The sequence below is a fragment of the Oryctolagus cuniculus genome, chromosome 5, assembly GCF_964237555.1.
Source record: "Oryctolagus cuniculus chromosome 5, mOryCun1.1, whole genome shotgun sequence".
NCBI lineage: Eukaryota > Metazoa > Chordata > Mammalia > Lagomorpha > Leporidae > Oryctolagus > Oryctolagus cuniculus.
In genome coordinates, this window is record NC_091436.1 from 115,162,579 (window position 1) to 115,182,157 (window position 19,579).

The 19,579-nt window shown below is 34.1% G+C and overlaps 1 protein-coding gene across 1 annotated transcript in view; it reads right to left on the reverse strand.

The window, feature by feature from the left end:
* The window catches only part of TINAG (tubulointerstitial nephritis antigen), a gene marked incomplete at its 5' end in the record, with an annotated part of 113,473 nt that overhangs the window by 47,958 nt on the left and 45,936 nt on the right, over positions 1-19,579 (reverse strand). Inside the window, 4 exon segments of the mRNA NM_001082786.1 lie at positions 7,597-7,720; positions 12,253-12,298; positions 13,751-13,931; positions 16,786-16,936. Of these exon segments, the coding sequence (NP_001076255.1) occupies positions 7,597-7,720; positions 12,253-12,298; positions 13,751-13,931; positions 16,786-16,936 (502 nt within the window).

The window sequence follows — 19,579 nt, forward strand, 5'->3', positions numbered from 1 at the left end:
ACTGGATAAAGAAATTATGGGATCTGTACACAATGGAATAGTACACAGTGCTAAAAAAATTAGTATCTTGATGTTTGCAACAAAATGGATACAACTAGAAAACCTTATAGTCAATGAGTGAAATCAGTCAGTCCCAAAATGACAAATACCATATGATCTCCTTGATCTGTGATAACTAAACATATCTCTAGCAGTTAAATTAACATTTTGAGATGTGATTACTTTGAACAGCCCTTGTCTTGACTGCTGAGGGACAGCTTTTTATCATACTATTGTTGAACTCTTTACATAGCATAACGTTAATCATATGTGTATAAAGTTAATTGAAAATAGATCTTAATAAAAAATAAGAATGGGATTAGGATAGGGAGGAGGAAGAAGAGTGGGAGTGTGGGTATGAGGGATGGTAGGATGGGAAGAAGCACTATGTTCCTATATTTGTATATATGAAATGTATGAAGTTTTTATACCTTAAAAAAGGGTTTCCAGGTAAAAACAAAACAAGAAAAATAAATAAATAAATATTTTAAAAATAAGTGTATGAAAAATGTTTATAAATAGAGCAGGTAAAGGAGAATCAGAACTGCCTGAGAAGAGAGTAAGTGACAGATTAAACAGGGCAGCCAAAGAGGCCATACTTGAAAGTGGAGAGCTGAATACTGATTACCCAGGCTTAGAAACTAAGGAATTGGACATCTTAGAGAAGAGTATTTCAGGGAGAGAGAAGATACATAAGGCAAGTTTTCCTGAAACATTAATTAATCTCCTGAGAAGGGAGTACAAGGCACAGAAAAGAAGTTGAGATAAGAAAGTTGATAAAAGAGGAAACAGGCAAACTGGATAGTCTTCCAATCATGCAGGCCCCTTAAGCTACTGCAAGAACCCTGGTTTTACTTTGAAGGAAATAGGAAACACTGAGAGTTCCAAGCAAAGTGTAATAAAATCTGGCTAAAGCTTTCAAAGGAAAACCTTAGTTTCCACATCAAGAATAGATTGCCAAAGTGTAAAGGAGATACCAGATTTATTGGAGATGACTTCAATAATTCAGGTACAAAATAATGCATAATGGGGGCTCAAATAGTTGTAGTGGCAGTTCAAGTGGTAAAAAGCGGCTGGATTCTAAATATAAATTGAAGAAGGTCAACAGAGTTTTGAAAGTAAAAGTGAGCTGTGGAGCAGTCATTTGGCCTGGTTGTTAAGATTATAGTTGGGACAGCTGCATATCAGATGATGTTCTTGAATTCCAGTCCCGGCTCTGCTCCTGATTCTGGCTTCCAGCAATTGTGCATCATGGGAAGAAGCTGTGATGGCTCAAATCCTTGGGTTCCTGCCCCCTCAAAAAGGAAATAAAAATTGAGCTTCTGGCCCCCAGGTTCTTCCCGGCCTACTCCTGACCAATTTCCATCATTTGGAGAATCAGTTGGTAGGTAGGGCTCTTTATTTCTCTCCTTCTTGGATAAATAAAATGAATAAGTAAAAATCAAGAAAAAGGAAAAATGAGTTGTGAGAAAAAGAATAAAGAGTGATTCCAATACTTCCAGCCAGAGGATAGATGATGGAGTTGTCATCAACTAAGTTAAATAAATTGATACTGTTCAGTAAAGATAAAGCAGAATTTTAGGACCTCAGTTTTGCAAGTTCAAAATTTGATGCATCTGCACCACTAATAAGGAGATCAAAAAGGTCACTGAATGTATAAGTCTGGAGTTCAAGAGAGAGGTCTCAGCAGGAGATAGAAATTCAGCTGATGTCATATTTTAGATGTCACCTAAAGCCAGAATGAGCTTAGGAACTAAATGAGCTCATCACAGAAGGAGTGACAATAGAAGTGAGAGAAGACCCAGATATGATACTGCTAGAGGTACAGACATGTAGAACTGTAGGTACAGAAAAAGAAGAAAAAATATCAGATAATAAAAAGTTATAGGTGGAGTGAATGGATAAGTTTGTGATCTGACCAATGGATTCAGCAATGTGAAGGGCATCGACAACCTTGAAATAAATGTATTTGTGAAGAAGAAAGGGGTAATGAGAAAATGGTGAGATTTAATAAAAAATGGAAGAGTTGGATAAAGTGAGTGTCAGCAAGACAAAAGAACGTTTGTTTTTCCTTAAAAGATGAGATATATCATTTTTGTAGAGTGGTAAAAATAAAATTGATTGCAGAGAAGAGAAAGTAAAACTGCTTTTGCATGATTTTTGAATACAAAGAGTTAGTGTGTACAATACAAGAGAGATTTAGATAGGAGCATTAGTAGTTCAATTATGTAAAAAGTAGAAAGATTATGAGAATGTACTTGATGATAGGTAGTGCAGTTAATACTTGGAAAAGCTCTCTGATTATTTCAATCTTTTTTGAGGAAACAGAACACAAGGCTATCAGCTATGGACAAGAAGGAGGAGGTAGGTTTTCAAGGAAAATGGAAAAATTGGTGTATAATTACCTGGACAATGAGAGAATAAACACAATGTAAATCCAAAATATGATTGTTCAATATTATTATATAACTGCTGGAAATTTGTCATTATAAATTAAACTGAAATCATCATAATTTCTCTGCTACAGGTACAAAACAGGATACTTTGAATTTAATCAGAGTTAAGATTTTATTAAGCTGTTATGATAAATCTAGCCAGGGACATGAGAGTCCAGGGTATATGGGAAAGTGTTACTATGACTCATCATGAAAATTTAACCAAATTAGGAAGAGCATCTCAGATTAGGGGGACAGTTAAATGATACAGAATAATTCACTGAAAGTATGTAGTGGGTGAAGGACCATAAGAGTCTGAAAAGTAGAGGTTGTGAACTGGATAGGGAGTGGTAGTTAAAGAGTTAAATGCATACACTTGAGATTAAATTTCTAAAATGAATGCAGAAAACAAAAACATGAATAATGTATAGCTCAAAATGAATTGTTGGAGGAAACTGAAAAAGTCAGACATAGACAAAAATTGTAGGTATGACTTTAAAAGGCAATGAAAACAAAGAAACAGAAAAAATTGAAAACATCTCAAAACATTAGAGAACAATATCAAATACAGTAAAGGCTCAGGAATAGGTTGGATAGAGCAGAGAAAAACACACAAAATATAATGGTGAACAAATTAGTGATAGTATTATAAATGTTAAGCTGGGTCGATGCTGTGGTAAAGCTCCTGTCTGCAGTGCCTGTATCCCATATGGGCGCTGGTTCAATTCCCAGCTGCCCCATTTCCAATCCAGTTCTCTGCTGTAGCCTGGGAAAACAGTAGAAGATGCCCCAAGGACTTGGGCTGCTGCACCTGTATGGGAGTCCCAGAAAAAAAAAACTCCTGGCTCTTGGCTTTGGATCGGCACAGCTTGGACTGTTGTTGCTAACTGGGGAGTGAACCAGCGAATGGAAGACCTCTCTTGCTGCCTCTACAACTCTCTCTGTGTAACTCTGACTTTCAAATAAATAAATAAATAAATAATGATAAGCTATATATGGACATTTAAAAGTGAATATATAAATTCAAGGATTAAAATTGATTAATATGAGTATTTGTATTGAAATAAAGCATGTTACTTATATGAGAGTATGGGAAAGATGGAAGAAGTATTAGTGATAGGTTTGCTCATCTTATCTATCAACAAAAATCAACAAATATCAAAATATGTAGTTAAAATGGATTATTACTTTAACTTCTAATTGTTTTGAACATATATGGGTATAGAGATGTACAGATATCCATACGTATAAATATACATATATTTACCATTTACATAGTTTGCTTAACTTTAAAGTTTTCTGTTTAAAACTAGCATTTCTTGTGTTTAAGAGGTAAACTAATTTCTTTAAATTTAAGTAAAAATATCTAAAAACTATTATTTTAAATGTCATCCTATATTGTCCTACTTTTTGTCTCTAATGTTGCTTCAACAGAGAGAACACACACACTTACACACACACACACAGAAAGAGAAAATCACATGACATGCTTTTGACATTTTTGTGAACAAATCTGTTAATAATGGTTTGGGGGTCAATATAATTTGAGGTTTCTTTTCACTGTCTTTTTTGATTATTCATTTTAGTAGTGAACATATATGCATTTATGATACATTCTATTTATTAAAAGTAAATCAATCACCTTCTTTCATGTAACATGAAAAGGGTGATAGGAAGCTCGCTTATCACTTCTAAAGAAAAGTGATGATGAAGAATTAAAATATGAAGAATAAACCCGTCATAATAGAAAAGGAAAACAGTTAGTGCTTGAAGAATGTTGAATAACTGGCATTCTTATGAACTGCTAATGAACATGTGAGCAAAATTTTCCTTTAAATAAAATTTTAAGTACTTACAAAGCAGCATCTCATTTTCTTTCAAACTCCTTTTCCTTCCTTTGCTTTCTCCCCCTTCTTCTCTCCCTCTCTCCTTTCTTCTCTCCTTAACTCCTTCTTTTCTCTCTCTCTCTCTCTCTCTCTCTCTCTCATTTTCTCTCTCTATAGTTACATAAGTAGGAGATAAATAAAAATAAGGTGCTCTGTAACTTACAGTGGGGTCATGTCCAGATCAAGTCATTATAAACTGAAAATGCTGTGAGTCAAAAATGCATTCATTACACCTGACCGACGAAATACTATAGTTTAGCAATATAAACAAATGTAGAATATGGGTTGTTTTCTGTGATGGCTGAGTAAGAGCTGTCACCCATTGCCACTGCCAGCAGCCAAGAGAGTATTATGCTTCATATCACAAGCTCAGGAAAAGATCAAAGCTCAAAATCCAAAGGATGGTTTCTACTGAATGCTTATTATGTTCACACTGTTGTACCATCAATAAATCTAATTGAATCATCATGAAATTGGGGACCATATTTTCTCCAAAATTTCAATAGAAGTTATCTCTGAATGGTGAAATGCACACACACACACACACACACACACATTTTTTAATCTGTAGTTTCTCACCATCTTACTTAACAAGAAATATATTTTTCAATTCTAATATACATATATTTTTCTACTCCTGAAATCCAAAACAAATAATAAAGTCAATTGTATCTTAAATTCAAAGAAATAACTTTACAATAAAATATGTAAAATAAAGGAGGAGTGATGATTAAAGACATCATATGCGATATCTTGTCTGCATACTTGAGAATTCACTAAAAAAGGTTTCAAAGATTACTAAGGACAAGGCAGCACTTTGCTGTAGGTGCAAGGACAATGAGGCACAATTCAAATAATGTGTTTTTTATTTTTTTACCATGATAAGCTGGATGAGAGAGTAAGGATTTGATATGGATAAAGTATAACAAAATGCTTTCTGTGGCACTTGCAGTGACATATTGTGAGAAAGACCTTGCATACTGGCTACATTCAGAGTGAGATTGAAGCGGCCCTGGGAAAACTGACCTTCTGTCCACACTGTCCTTCATGGCGGAGAGTTTGTGGATTTATTTACTTTCTAAAGTTGAATAGTAGTCCAGTGAGTATGCATCACATTTTATTTTTGTTAGGACTTTTGTAGCTTTTTCACTTTTTTTTTTTATGTGTTACATTGTGATATTTCAATACATGTACGCAATGTATACTAATCAAATCAGGGTAACCAACACTTCTTCTTTAATAATTCTTTAGGATTGGAGGCTTGAAGCTCTTTTCTTGTATTTGTTCATAAAATATATGCCAAATTATTTTGTAACACTATAGCCATACTGTGTAACACTTGGAACTTAATCCTCTGATACAGTTATTCAAATTCTATCGCCCCCACACTTCCCAGATTCTGGCAATCAGAAGTTTGTGTTCAGATAGAGGCTTTCTTAGCTTCCACAAATGAAAGACAACATGTTGTATGTATCGTCTGGTGTCTGGCTTATTTCACCTGACTCAGTGTCCTCCAGTTCCACCAATTTTGCAAATGACAGGATATAATTCCTTTTTTTGGTTGAATGATATTCTACTGTGTATATATTACAATATATATAATATATAGATAGTATATATAATATATATTACATTTTCTTTATTCATGATGATGGAACCCTTGGTTAACTCTTTATCTTCCCTATTGTGAATACTGTTGCAATAAACATACTAGGGTAGGTATTATTTTGATACAGTGATTGTATATCTTTTGGATATATACTCAATAATGGAATTGCTACATCATATGGCTATTCTATTTCTAGTTTTTAAAGCATCATCATACTGTTTTCTATAGTAGCTGCACTCATTTATATTCCCAACAACAGTGTATGAGAGTTCCCCTTTTTTCACAGCATCTCCAACATTTATTATTTTCAATCTTCTTAGTAATAGCCATTCTAATGGGTGAGGAGATAAGTCATTGTGGTTTTGATTTGTATTTCCCTGATGGTGAGTGATACTGAGTATTTTTCATGTATTTATTGGCCATTTGTATTTCTTCTCTTGAGAACTTTTGTCTATTCAGGTCCTTTGTCCATTTTTTAACTGGATAGGTTGTTTTTTGCTGTTGTTGCTGCTGACTTTTTTTGAGTGCCTAATATATTATAGATACTAATCCTTTGATAAGTAGCTTGCAAATATTTTCTCCCATTCTCTTGGATGTCTCTTCACTCTATTGTTTACTTTGCTGTGAAGAAGTTTCTGGGTTTGATTTGTCTAGCTTTTCTTTTTTTGTGTGCACTTTTATTGTCTTGTTCAAGAAGCCATTGCCTATGACCATGTTTTGAAATGTTTCCGCTCTGTCTTCCAGTATTATATTTAGGTCTTTGATTCATCTTGAGCTGATTTTTATATATGGTGAGAGGTAGGGATCTAATTCCATTCTTGTATATATGTATCTACAGTTTTGCCAGCGCCAGGTATTGAAAAGACTATCCTTTCTCCATTGTATGTTCTTCATACCTTTGTATATATATGTATTAATTTCTGGATTCTCTATTCTGTTACCTTGATGTATGTTTTGGTTTCTCTGTACTATGCTTTAAAATGAGGTTTGTGATGCCTTCAGCCTTCCTATTTTTTTGTTTTTGTTTGTTTTTATTTTTATTTTTATTTTTTTTTTATCTGGTAGCATTTGGATCAGGATTTCTTACTCTTGGAATGCAACCACTAAACAAATGTTGAACTTGTTTCATGTCTTCTTACATAAATGAATGCATTTCACTTACAAATTTTATCAATTAATTTTCATAATTTTCATATTAATATAAAATAATCTTACAATGAACTAAAGTTGACCTTATCCTCTCTTCCTGTTTAATCTCTGCCATTTGCAATTCCTCCAAAACATTCTCCTACTAGCATTATATAATTTGGATTTGTACCATTCCCTTGCTTATGACATATGTTGACTTATTTTAATAAGAGCTTCTCTTGTGATTAGAATAGATTCTTAAGGACATATTAACAAGTAAGGGAAAAAAAAGAAAATGATCATCCTTGCCAAAATATTGAACTAGTCTTTAATGGATTTTAAAAAATTGACTAAGTAGTATAAAGTTTAGGTTATTTTTTAATTTGTATTAGAATGTCTCATGCAAAGGAAATTTTCAGTATCTACATGCACTACAAATTCTTACATTCTGTTTCATTTTCCAAAAGCATCAAGTGAAGATTTTAAGAAATGGCCTTACCCAGTGAGTTTGACTGCATGTGTCTGAAGTTTTCGATATTTTTCTGATTCTTCATTTGTGCTGATAACATGTCTATATATTCCTGTCTTATAATGGAAGAAATCCTCATGGACTTGCATTATGGCTAAAATAAAATTGAACAGAAAAAAACAGGTTTTAAAAATTATCCATAGAACATCCATAATCTCTCATAGAAAAATAATGAGTGAACTGGAAAGAGCTGAATCTAAGAAGGGATTGTGCAATTCAACCTCATTTTCTTTTCTATTTAAATTAATTCATTGCAATATTATCTCATTCCCTTATAAAAACATATTTTAGCTATTTACAATATTACTTAAGTACACATTACACCTTTAAAACATCAGATAGTCTTATTAATCAACAGAGGTATTAGCACCAGTTACTGAGCTTCTTTAGACAAAAGCCCACTACACTGGGGCAGTGATTAATATTTCTCCATTAACCTTATGCTTCACCACAGCCTCTGAGAACCCCAACTAAACCAGTAGAGAAGAGTGAACCTAAAAAGCCAGGCTTAAAGCAATTACCATTAATCTTTACAGGTAAATATAAACTTTTCATTGGTGAGCTTGAATAAAAAGCAAACCCTTGGCAAAAAATACGCTGAGAAGATATCATCTTTTCAGCTCTGGAGAGCTAAGTCAAAGCTGTATTCTTTACAAATAAGGCCTTATGTTTTATAAAGCCCTTCTTCATTCCTTTACTTAGATTACTTCTTTGCACTATTATGTGCTTCTCTGCAGAAGGGCTTGGGGAACTTAGGGTGAAACATTCAAACTACTCTATTAGAAGACATGAATTAAAAATTTAACAGGAAGCAGAAATCTATTACTTGATACTGTATAAAATACCCATCCATCTTAGCTTGCCATACCTGTTAAATAAAATAAGAACTAATGTCACTATTATTTGATAGACCCTAAAATGAAGTTTATACTTCAAAGTTAAATATAACTTTTTTAAAAATTTTTATTTTTTATGTAGTAAATATAAATTTCCAAAGTACAGTTTATGGCAGTTTATGGATTACAATGGCTTTCCCCCCTTCATAATTTCCCTCCCACTCGCACCCCTCCCATCTGCCACTCCCTCTCCCATTCACATCAAGATTCATTTTCAATTATCTTTATATACAGAAGATCAATTTAGTATATATTAAGTAAAGATTTCATCAGGTCACACCCACCCTGAAACACAAATTGTAAAATACTGTTTCAGTACTAGTTATATCATTAATTCACATTGGACAACATATTAAGGACAGATCCCACATGAGAAGTAAGTACACAGTGATTCCTGTTGTTGACTTAACAATTTGACATTCTTGTTTATGGCGTCAGAAATCTCCCTAGGCTCTAGTCATGAGTTGCCAAGGCTATGGAAGCCTTTTGGGTTTGCCGACTTTGATCTTATTTAGACAAGGTCATAGTCAAAGTAGAAGTTCTCTCCTCCCTTCAGAGAAAGGTACCTCCTTCTTTGATGGCCTGTTCTTTCCAATGGGATCTCACTCACAGAGATCTTTCATTTAGGTCTTTTTCTTCCAGAGTGTCTTGGCTTTCCATGCCTACAATACTCTTATGGGCTCTTCAGCCAGATCCGAATGCCTTAAGGGCTGATTCTGAGGCCAGAGTGCTATTTAGGACATCTGCCATTCTATGAGTCTGCTGTGTATCCTGCTTCCCATGATAGATCGTTCTCTCCCTTTTTGATTCCACATGTTTTATTTCATTTTTAACGTTCCAAGCCTTTTCTGATGCTGTTCAAATACTATCAAAAGAGGTTAAACCTTCTTTATCTGCTCTACAACACATTCCCAAAGGATTATAAGAATTTATGTTACTATATCCTATGCAGATCTCTGCTTTCTTTCCCTTTGCATCACCTAAGTTTAATTCTGCAAATTTTAGAAGAATCCAGGGTTATTTATTCAGCATTCTATTGCCTTTTACATGTTCTTTTGTGATGAGTGGAGAAATGCTGTATGTAAGGCCAAGCAACAATAGACAGACAATCAGTTTGCATCTATAGCAAGAAGAGTCAGACAGTGTTCCATTCATTCACTTAAATGTGAAGATATTTCTAGTGGTTTTTCTCTTCTCTGGAATTATTTATTTCCTCAGTTCTTGAGATTCAACTTTTCCCTAAGCACCATAAATTAAATATATTTTTCATTGTTTAAAAATACTGCTAACTGGGGCCCAGCGCTGTGGCGTAGATGGTAAAGCTGCCACCTGCAGTAGCAGCATCCCATATGGATGCCCGTTCGACTCCTGGATGCTTCACTTCAGATCCAGCTCTTTGCTATGACCTGGGAAAGCAGTGGAAGATGGCCCAACTCCTTGGGCCCCTGCACCCATATGGGAAACACAGAAGAAGCTCCTGGCTCCTGGCTCCTGGCTACTGGTTTCAGATTGGGACAGCCCCAGCTGTTGCTGCCAACTGGGGAGTGAACCAGCAGATGAAAGACTTTCTCTCTCTCTCTCTCTCTCTCTCTCTCTGCCTCCTTCTCTCTTTGCGTGACTTTGACACTCAAATAAATAAGTAAATCTTTAAAAAAAATACTGCTAACTAACAAAACATGGTAAAAAGCAATCACAATTAATTCAAAATTTATTTTAATGCCTTATGTGAAATTATGAACATTTAAGGATCATAAAGTAAACCTAAAGTATCTCAACTTTAAACACCAAGGTCCAAATTTCTATTGATAGAATAATAATAATAAAAAAGGAGACAGAGAAAAAAACACACTTGAGACAGTAGTACGATGATCTGAAGATTTGAAAGGGCAGACTAAATCACCCAAAGTCATTTAAGTCTCAGTTGCCGAAGTTGCAGTTTTGAATTTACTCTGGAGTTCAAATTTTTCATACAAGCAGCACTTAATGAAGCCCACATTGAAGTTAAATATAAATTAAATATAAATTATCCTACTTATAATAGCCAATAAATCACACAACTCTAAGGAGAAACAGTTTATCTTCATTTGTGTCAGATTTTCTGTAAGGTCTCAGGATTTTTTGAATTAAATCCAGAAATGTTTAGTGCAATCTCTAGCTTCTCAATAAATGCAAGAAGGTGATGATGATCATTCATTCAACATAATAATGAGTTATGGGTTCTTCTCTATATTAAACCAATATTAATTATGTCAGCATTTGGAAAAGCATTGATAATAATATTCTGGACTCTTAAGTATTCACAACTTGAATTCACATTTTAGCCCTCACTGAATAGTTTCCATGCATTGAAATGCAGTGTTCATGTAGGGACTATGCTTTGTGAATTTATCCTTATTTTGTCAATGGTGAAAAATAAAGTTCAATTTTTCCACAAGAAAAACTAGAATCAGGAGCAGGTCTTTGACCTGGCAGTTAAGAACTGCTTTAGACTCCCCCTCTTCTCAAATTGTAGTGCCTGGATTCAAGTGTGTGTAACTTCCTGACATAAACCCTAGGAGACAGCATGAGCAGTTGGGCTCCGGTCATCAACGTGGAAAACCTAGATTCAGTTACCATTGTCAGCTGTTGCCGCTGTTCCAGTTCTGGCTGTTGCAGGCTTTGAGAGTGGGTGAGAGATCTCTGGATCAATCTCTCTCACTGCAGGTGTGTGTGTGTGTGTGTGAAGGGGGATTGGGTAGATATGTATGTCTGGCTTCCAAATGCATCAAAGAAAGACCTACAATGAAAAGTTGTATCTTTTTAAAATTAAAAAACATATTTGAAAATCATCGATCATGAGAGAGAGAGAGAGAATCATCCTTCCATGGATTCACTCCCCAAATGCCCACAATAACCAGGCCTAGGCCAGGCGAAAGCCAGCAAGAAGAAACTCAATTCTGAGCCAAATCTGCTGCCTCCAGGTAATGCATTAGCAGAAAGCTGGAACTGGGAGCAGAGTCAGGACTTGAACCTAGGCATTCCGATTATAGGACGCCGCATTCCAACCAGTAGCCTAAACACATCAAACACTACATGTACCCTAGGATGATATCTTAAAACTAAAAGTCAATGTATGACAACTCACTGTATCATCTTATTATTTGCCGTCGGTCTGCTCCCATTAACACATTTAGAAAATTTTTCAAATTCAAAGCATTTGTAAAACATAAAAATCATACCAGCTTTTTGTATTTGTTTTGAGCTGATGGAAAAAGGAAAATATCTCCTTTGTTTCTACTATTAATCCTAGGTTTGTTTCAATTCCTTTAAACTGAAGGTAAAAAATATGTAACATTATGTATGATTCTTAAATATAGTTGAAGTAATAAAATGAACTCTATTGCAAATTAATCATTTACGATTTCATGTTTGACTACTTGATCATGTTGGAACCTGATCACTTTGGACAGATTTAGCAGACTTTAATTAAATTTGTCATTAATATTTAAGAGTTCAATTTATAAATGAATCTATCTTTTTAATAAAATGGCAGCTAAAAATGTTATTAGATAAATATATGTCCTGTGATTGCACTTATTTTAGAACCATTGAATTCTTATGAATACTCTGAAGGTAAAAATTTTCTTTCTCTAAGTTTATTAAATTTAATATGCTTCGCTTTTTAAAGCTCAATGTAACATTGTTTACTAAAGAAATGGGTAAGACCGAACCATATTTCACCAAACCATACCTTGAACTGGTCCATTTTGCATGATTTCCTTCATTATCTCGGTTTCCTGGGAGAAAAAATATCAATGCACATCACTCTTTTTATCAGAACATATTGAACCTGTTGTTTGGCATACAATGTTAGCTGTTGTACAATCAATTTAGATGTTACACAATCCAAAGTTCCGTGACCAACTGAAATTTACTCTTAAGTGTGCTTTAAAATACTTACAGGTGAAATATTACAATAATGAAGTTGCTAAAGTCAATAGTTTTATTGGCTTTTATCACTAAATAATTTTTGTAGTACAGAGGTAATAACTTTATATGGTGACAAAGAGAAAATAGTCAAGGGTATGTTAAAATCATGTTTAATCAGTGAGATTGACATTATCTGCATTCTTTTGATCATAAGAACTACCTCAAAAGACTTTTTATGGGGTTTCTTGGTAGCTTAAGTCAAATATTTTTATGTTGCTATCCAATATGTAATGAGGCACTCAGTCAGGAGGCAAGAAATTCAATCATTCATTAATTTTTTGAGCACAGTGGTACAAAGTACAAAGCAGAAACTATGATAGAAACAAGTATTGACTCTGCCCCATCCTCAAGATGTTAAATTTTGCTTGCAGTAGACAAGGGCATAACAAATTTCATTATTATATAATAAATCTGATTATAGAGACAAGCACAGATTGCCATGGATGCAAACAAAAAGGGAAATCAATTTCTCCCAAAAGTCATGGAAAACTTCACCGAGAAGTTAAAGATTTGAGCTGTGCCTTGGCATTCCTGTGCTGTTTCACCAGATGTAAGCTGACTAGGGAATAATCATTTAAGTCAGGAGAATCATCCCCTTGCTAAGAAAGGCATGCCGTATCTGGGAAAGAGAAACTAGTCATTTATCTGAAGACTAATGAGCAAAAAGAAGGAATAGATGCCAGCAAGAACTTAGCCTGTAAAAGCAACAGATCAGAACCAACTCAGGAAAGGCCTGTATGTCATGGCAAGAGTACTAGAATGTACTCTAAATGTAATTGAGTATCACTGAAGATTCAGATGTTTTAAAAATGAGAAGCCCTAGGAATCACCAATATGATGGAGTAAAATTAGCCTAGACTGTTAACCGGACAAACTGAAATCCAAAGAGACATGTTTTCCATGTAGCTATGTTTACTTCACCTATTTTGTAGATGAAGGCAAAAGGATTGATAAAATGAGATACTACTACCGAAAAGTTAGTAAACAAGGATTTGGCTTAGCTTTTAATTGTCAGCTATACACATACATACATACATCATAAAACATAGTTTAACATTTATTTCATGGGAAATTTTGAATTTAAGTTAAACCTCATAATAAAAGAAATAATGCCTTAACGGGAAGTCTTTCATGGACAATTTATCAAAAATTATACTTGAATGTTCATTTTAGAATTTAATGTTTAATCATTTTAATAACAGCAGGGCTATATATGTTTGAGAAAGCAATCATTGCTGAGTCTTGTCATGTACACTTACATTAGAAGAGACTCTGTATGGAGGAGAACATTGGTAGATCCTGTTAGACTTCTCTATGTTGTTGGGGCATGGTCTTGTGGCATGACGTTTTCCCCGCCCATCAGCCTTACTTGTCATTGCGCAGCTATTGTTGCTGATATTTTGGTCCTTGAAAAGTGGATAGCATGCATGGGATACAAGTCTATGGAGAATAAGAAAAGAAGGAACAGTGATATTTAGAAAAATGCCATAATACCTTGGTTATAATCAATTTAACTGAATTAAATATTCATAAATTATTCTGATAACTTGCAAACATGTTTTAAAATGTCAACTGATCCCATCACAGTAACTCAATGGCATTACATTTCTCCCAACCCTTGTCTTATTTCATTATATTTTTAAAATATTTTCTTCAATTCATATTTAATAAACAATTGCATTAAAGTATATATCTTGAAGATTAAAAAAGTGCCCCAAATAAAGTATTCCGTAGTATTTATAGCAAAAGGACTACTTCAACTTTTATATATAATTATAATGTGGAAGAACAAAACTGACTATGAGAAAGATAATGAATTTTATTATTCCCAGATGGCATATTCTAATAAATCATGTAAGGTTTAGAATAAGATTTATTTTTGCTTTGTCAGGTTTTTTTTAAATTGCTATTACATATCTTCTCATACACCAATTATTACACATATAAATTTACGATACAGTGGAAAAGCACTTTAATATTAATATTCATATAATACTAAAAGTTAGTAAGGTATATATTCTTATATGTAATACATTACACAAAGAATAAAAGTATTTTAGATTTCTGATTTTTAAAATAACCATAGAAAAGGACAAATTGTTTGGCTCCAAGTGTAACATAGTCTTATTGAATATAGAGATCAACAGTAAGGAAACTTTAGAAAACATCTTGTGGTAATTAAATGAATGGTATTTGCATTAAAGGGTGCAAGCTATGACAGATTGTGTCATTCTAAAATTTATAGTTTTGAAGACCTGACATCCAGTGTGATGGCATTTAGAGGTGAGCTTTGGGAGATAATTAGTTAGTTTTTTTTTTTTGTTTGTTTGTTTGTTTGTTTTTTTCCCCACAGGCAGAGCGGAGAGTGAGAGAGAGAGACAGAGAGAAAGGTCTTCCTTTTGCCATTGGTTCACCCTCGAATGGCCGCCACAGCCGGTGCACTGCGGCCGGCGCACCGCACTGATCCGATGGCAGGAGCCAGGTACTTATCCTGGTCTCCCATGGGGTGCAGGGCCCAAGCACTTGGGCCATTCTGCACTGCACTCCCTGGCCACAGCAGAGAGCTGGCCTGGAAGAGGGGCAACCGGGACAGAATCCGGCGCCCCAACCAGGACTAGAACCCGGTGTGCTGGCGGAGGATTAGCCTAGTGAGCCATGGCGCCGGCTGATATTTAGGTTTAAATGGGCTCTAGATGGATGTAATGAGTGCCCTTATAAGAAGAGGAGAGAACTTCCACTTTGACTATGGCCTTGTCCAAATAAGATCGGCGTTGGTGAACTCAAAAGACTTCCATAGCCTTGGCAGCTCATGACAAGAGCCTCGGGTGATTACTGACATCATAAATAAGAGTGTCAATTGTTAAATCAACAACAGGAGTCACTTTTCACCTACTCCCCATGTAGGACCTCTGCCCTTAATGTGTAGTACTATGTGAGTTAACGGTAAAACTACTACTCAAACAGTACTCTATACTTTGTGTGTCTGTGTGGGTGCAAACTGTTGAAATCTTTACTTAGTATATACTAAACTGATCTTCTGTATATAAAGATAATTAAATCGTGATGAAGAATGGGATGGAAGAGGGAGTGGAGGATATGATGGTTGTGGGTGGTAAGGAGTTTATTGGGGGAAAAGCCACTATAATTCAAAAGTTGTACTTTGGAAATTTATATTTATTAAATAAAAGTAAAAAAAAAAAAAGGAAAGAAAAAAACGAAGAGGAAGAAACACTGGAGTTCTCTTTCTACTGTGTGTGGTCATCTGAAAGCCAGGATAAAGATCCTTAGCAGGAACCAAGTGCATCAACCCCTTAATCCTGGACTTCAAAATGACAGAACTTCAATGTCTGTCTCATAAGCTACCAGTATGTGATATTTCGTAATGTACAAGTAGACTCATACAGTAAGACTTAGTTTGGTCTCAATGAAAATTTATTTTTAAGCTCCTATAAAATTTTATTTTTATTGTAGTCTCATAAAAAACAGAAGTCACTTAACTGCCATTGAAACTACCTATTATATTAGGCAAAATATATGTAAAAATGAAAGAAATGTATTCAATATCTAACACTTACTCTCTTTCAAAGAAACTGTTTGTAGTAGATACACATTATGAATGGATAAGGAAAGAACAACTGAGAAGTACATATTATACCGCTGATTATCAGCTGCAGTTTCCTTAGATGAATAACTCAGCTCTTAAGTAGAATTTTTTTACAGTAGACAGAAGATAACTTGTGTGCCATAACTCTACGTGAGAGTAAAGAAACACAAACTGTCATTCCTCTACAAATCAGATGAGGAAAATTAGTGACACTGGTGATAAGGTAACCATAAATTACTTCATTATTTTATTCTTCCTAGTTTCAATCTAAGTTTTACTTGGCATTACGTACTCATCAGCCCGAGTTATGAAAGGCACAATGGAGATATAAGCAGCACTGATTACTTTATTCCCTCTTTAGGGACTCAGTTGAATCACTTGGCTTAGATCAACAGAAGAAAATATTCATTTGGGGGTTCAAAAATAAAATTCATATTAATTTAGCTATAAATTTATATTGCTCAATAATTATTTCCAATCACTTTATTCATGATAGATATCAAATATAATATTTGAATATAACATATATATTTAAGCTTTAGATGTAGTAAATAGATATAGATACATAATTGATAGATAGATAGACAGACAGATTCAGAGTTTTTTAAATCTTCAAATGAACTTTTTCCTTATTCTAGCCCTAAGTAGCACTCATAAGAATCCTAGAAACCCATGTTGAGCGCTATTTACCCACGTTTTCTCAGGTACCACCACGCCCTATCAATGCTCCCACTGTTGCATCCATGACGGTTCTTGGCACAGCAAGAGATCAGATTCTGAGGAGATAGATTGGCTGTGTATCGACCATTGGATTGAATTGCTATTCGGTCAGCTGCCACACCTGTTTCAAGTAGAATATAGGTTTATATTCAAATGATCCATGATATTATATTTATAATAGCTGATTTTGTAAGACCCCTAAACTAGTCCTTAAAACTGTTTATAATTTAAGATTAAGGCCAAATGTTATTAGCATATCTATGCACTCCACTCAGTTCACCTGTGTTATAATGTCAGACATAATCTTTGTCCTATTTTGATGTTGCTCCATTGAACAAGTGTTATTGACTTTGAAGATGTTTCTCATTTCATGTTCTTGTGTTCTTTAGCCTTCTAAATTAAGAAATAAAATCTGTCCAGGGAAGGTCCTTGAGGGCAAGAACCATACGTTAACTTACATTTCTACTCCCTGTACCCATAGCAGTGTCTTGCAAATAGTCATATGTCCTTTTAAGTGAATATGACTAAGCTGGGGAAATCAGGAAATTGTATCAGAGATATTAATTGGAAAATCATCCATGGTATTCTGATATATTGGAGTAAATTTAGTCCTTGATTTTTAAACTGATATCTAATTTAGCTACATAGGATTCCCTATGTAAGCTAATCCAGCTATATATGAATCTATCTTATTCAATAGCAAAAACCTACATAGCCCACTTTTATGTTCATAATACGATTGCAAATCCTTGTATTTATTTTGTTTTAGTAGACATGAAATTCACCTTATAAAGACATTTACAGACAGCAAGGAAAATGTACTATTAGTTATAGCTATGACTAACTATAAGTATTAACTATTACTATAGTTACATACATATTAATGTAAAAATAAATATAATTATAGAAATACTATATAATGTGTTTTATGTAACATCATACATAACTTATAATTTAGTTAGTATAAGTACTACTTACTATTATAGCTGTTAGTAAATAATGTAAGTCTTATACACATCAATCTTATATGATTGAACTTTCTATTCTTTTATTTAAAAGATTCCCTATCATTAGTGTTTTTCTTAGTTCATTCCACCCCTTTAACACATTTATTGAGCACTTACCAGGTAACAGGCACTATTTTATTAAAAATTATAATGATGAACAGAAAACACGAAAGTTTGGATTTAAAAAAATTTCAAGAAATTGGGTGTGGCTCAGTAGTTGTGACAAATATATCATATGCTTCCAAATTTAATATGGGATGTTAATAATAGGGAAATCAGGCTGTAAGGTATATGGGAACTCTGTATTTCTCTACTGTTGTTTTGTAAATGTAAAACTACAATGAAATAAAAAGTAAAAGAACAAGAAATTGTTTTGCACTAAGAGTAATAGACTAGGGAAACTAATTGAAAGCAAGTAATGTCAAATCAAGTTAGTTAGTATTTCACATTTTAGCCCCCTTTTAACTTCCTACATATTATTGTTATTATTATTATTGTTGTTGTTGTTTCATTGTTCATAATTTCACATACAATGTGGTCATTTGGTGTATGTATATAATGTAAAATGCTAACTGCCTTACTTGATCTTACTCACTTTTAAATTAAAAACAAGTCTTTTCTTCTTCCATTCATTTTTTACTATAGAAGTTACAGTTTTTCCTCATCAAAATTGTGTGTGGAACTCCTCACGGTGCTAATTTAGAATTTTTCAAAAAATGACTCATTTTAAACTAATAAATTTATATATGAATTTCTGTATGACTTTCTTTAAAATTTATTTGAAAGGCAGACTGTCAGAGACAGACAGAGCTCCTATCCACTGGTTTCACTTGCGAATGCCCACAACAGCTGAAGCTGGACCAGGTTGAAGCCAGAAACCTTGAACCAAATCAGAGTCTTCCACTTCGGTGGCAAGTATCAACTACTTGAGCCATCACCTGCTGCCTCCCAGGGTATACATTAGCAGGAAGCTAAAACAGACTGAAGTTAGGACTGAATGCAGGCCATCTGATATGGGATATGGGCCTATTAAGCAATGTCTTGACAGCTACACCAACCACCTTCCCCTACTCACGCTTTTGTGTGACTACAGTATATGTACAATTCTATTGTTAAACTTCTGGTACATTTTAGATATTTAATAGGTGTTCATCTATAACCTCCTAATTTCTTCTCATTGCCTATTATTGTACTAGGATATATCTCACAGGGGTAAGTGGCATTATTTTCTACTTACTCTAATATTCTCAAGAAAATAATTTCTTATTTCATAAAAGAATACAAAATTCTCTTATGGTTTGATATTCAGTAAAAGTTTTTTCTGTTGGACATAAATTTTTAAAAATATTAGGTTAATTGTTCTTCTGTTAAGAAAATATGTTTACGATGTAGAGAAAATAGTAGTCAAGGAATTGAAGTCACATTCCCAGGACATTTCTGATACTTCTATTTTTTGGCCTTAGGAAAGTTACTTCACCTACTTGGATCACCTTTAGAAAACCCAGTGCTTCAGAAAGGTCACCTCTGAGAGCTCTCCCAGCTCCATGAGTCTGTAGATTTCAACTAAAGGATAACTGTTTTAAATCCTAAGGTTATGCAACGTGTTGTTCTTTTACAGACATTTCTGAATCACAATGAAGGCATGGTGCAAATTTGCTCAAAATATTTAGAAAAGGTCAGAAGATTTACGAATGACTCAGTTCAGGCAATTGCTTTTCACTCTTCTTGAAAACTTTTATTGGGCATTACCTCTGAGA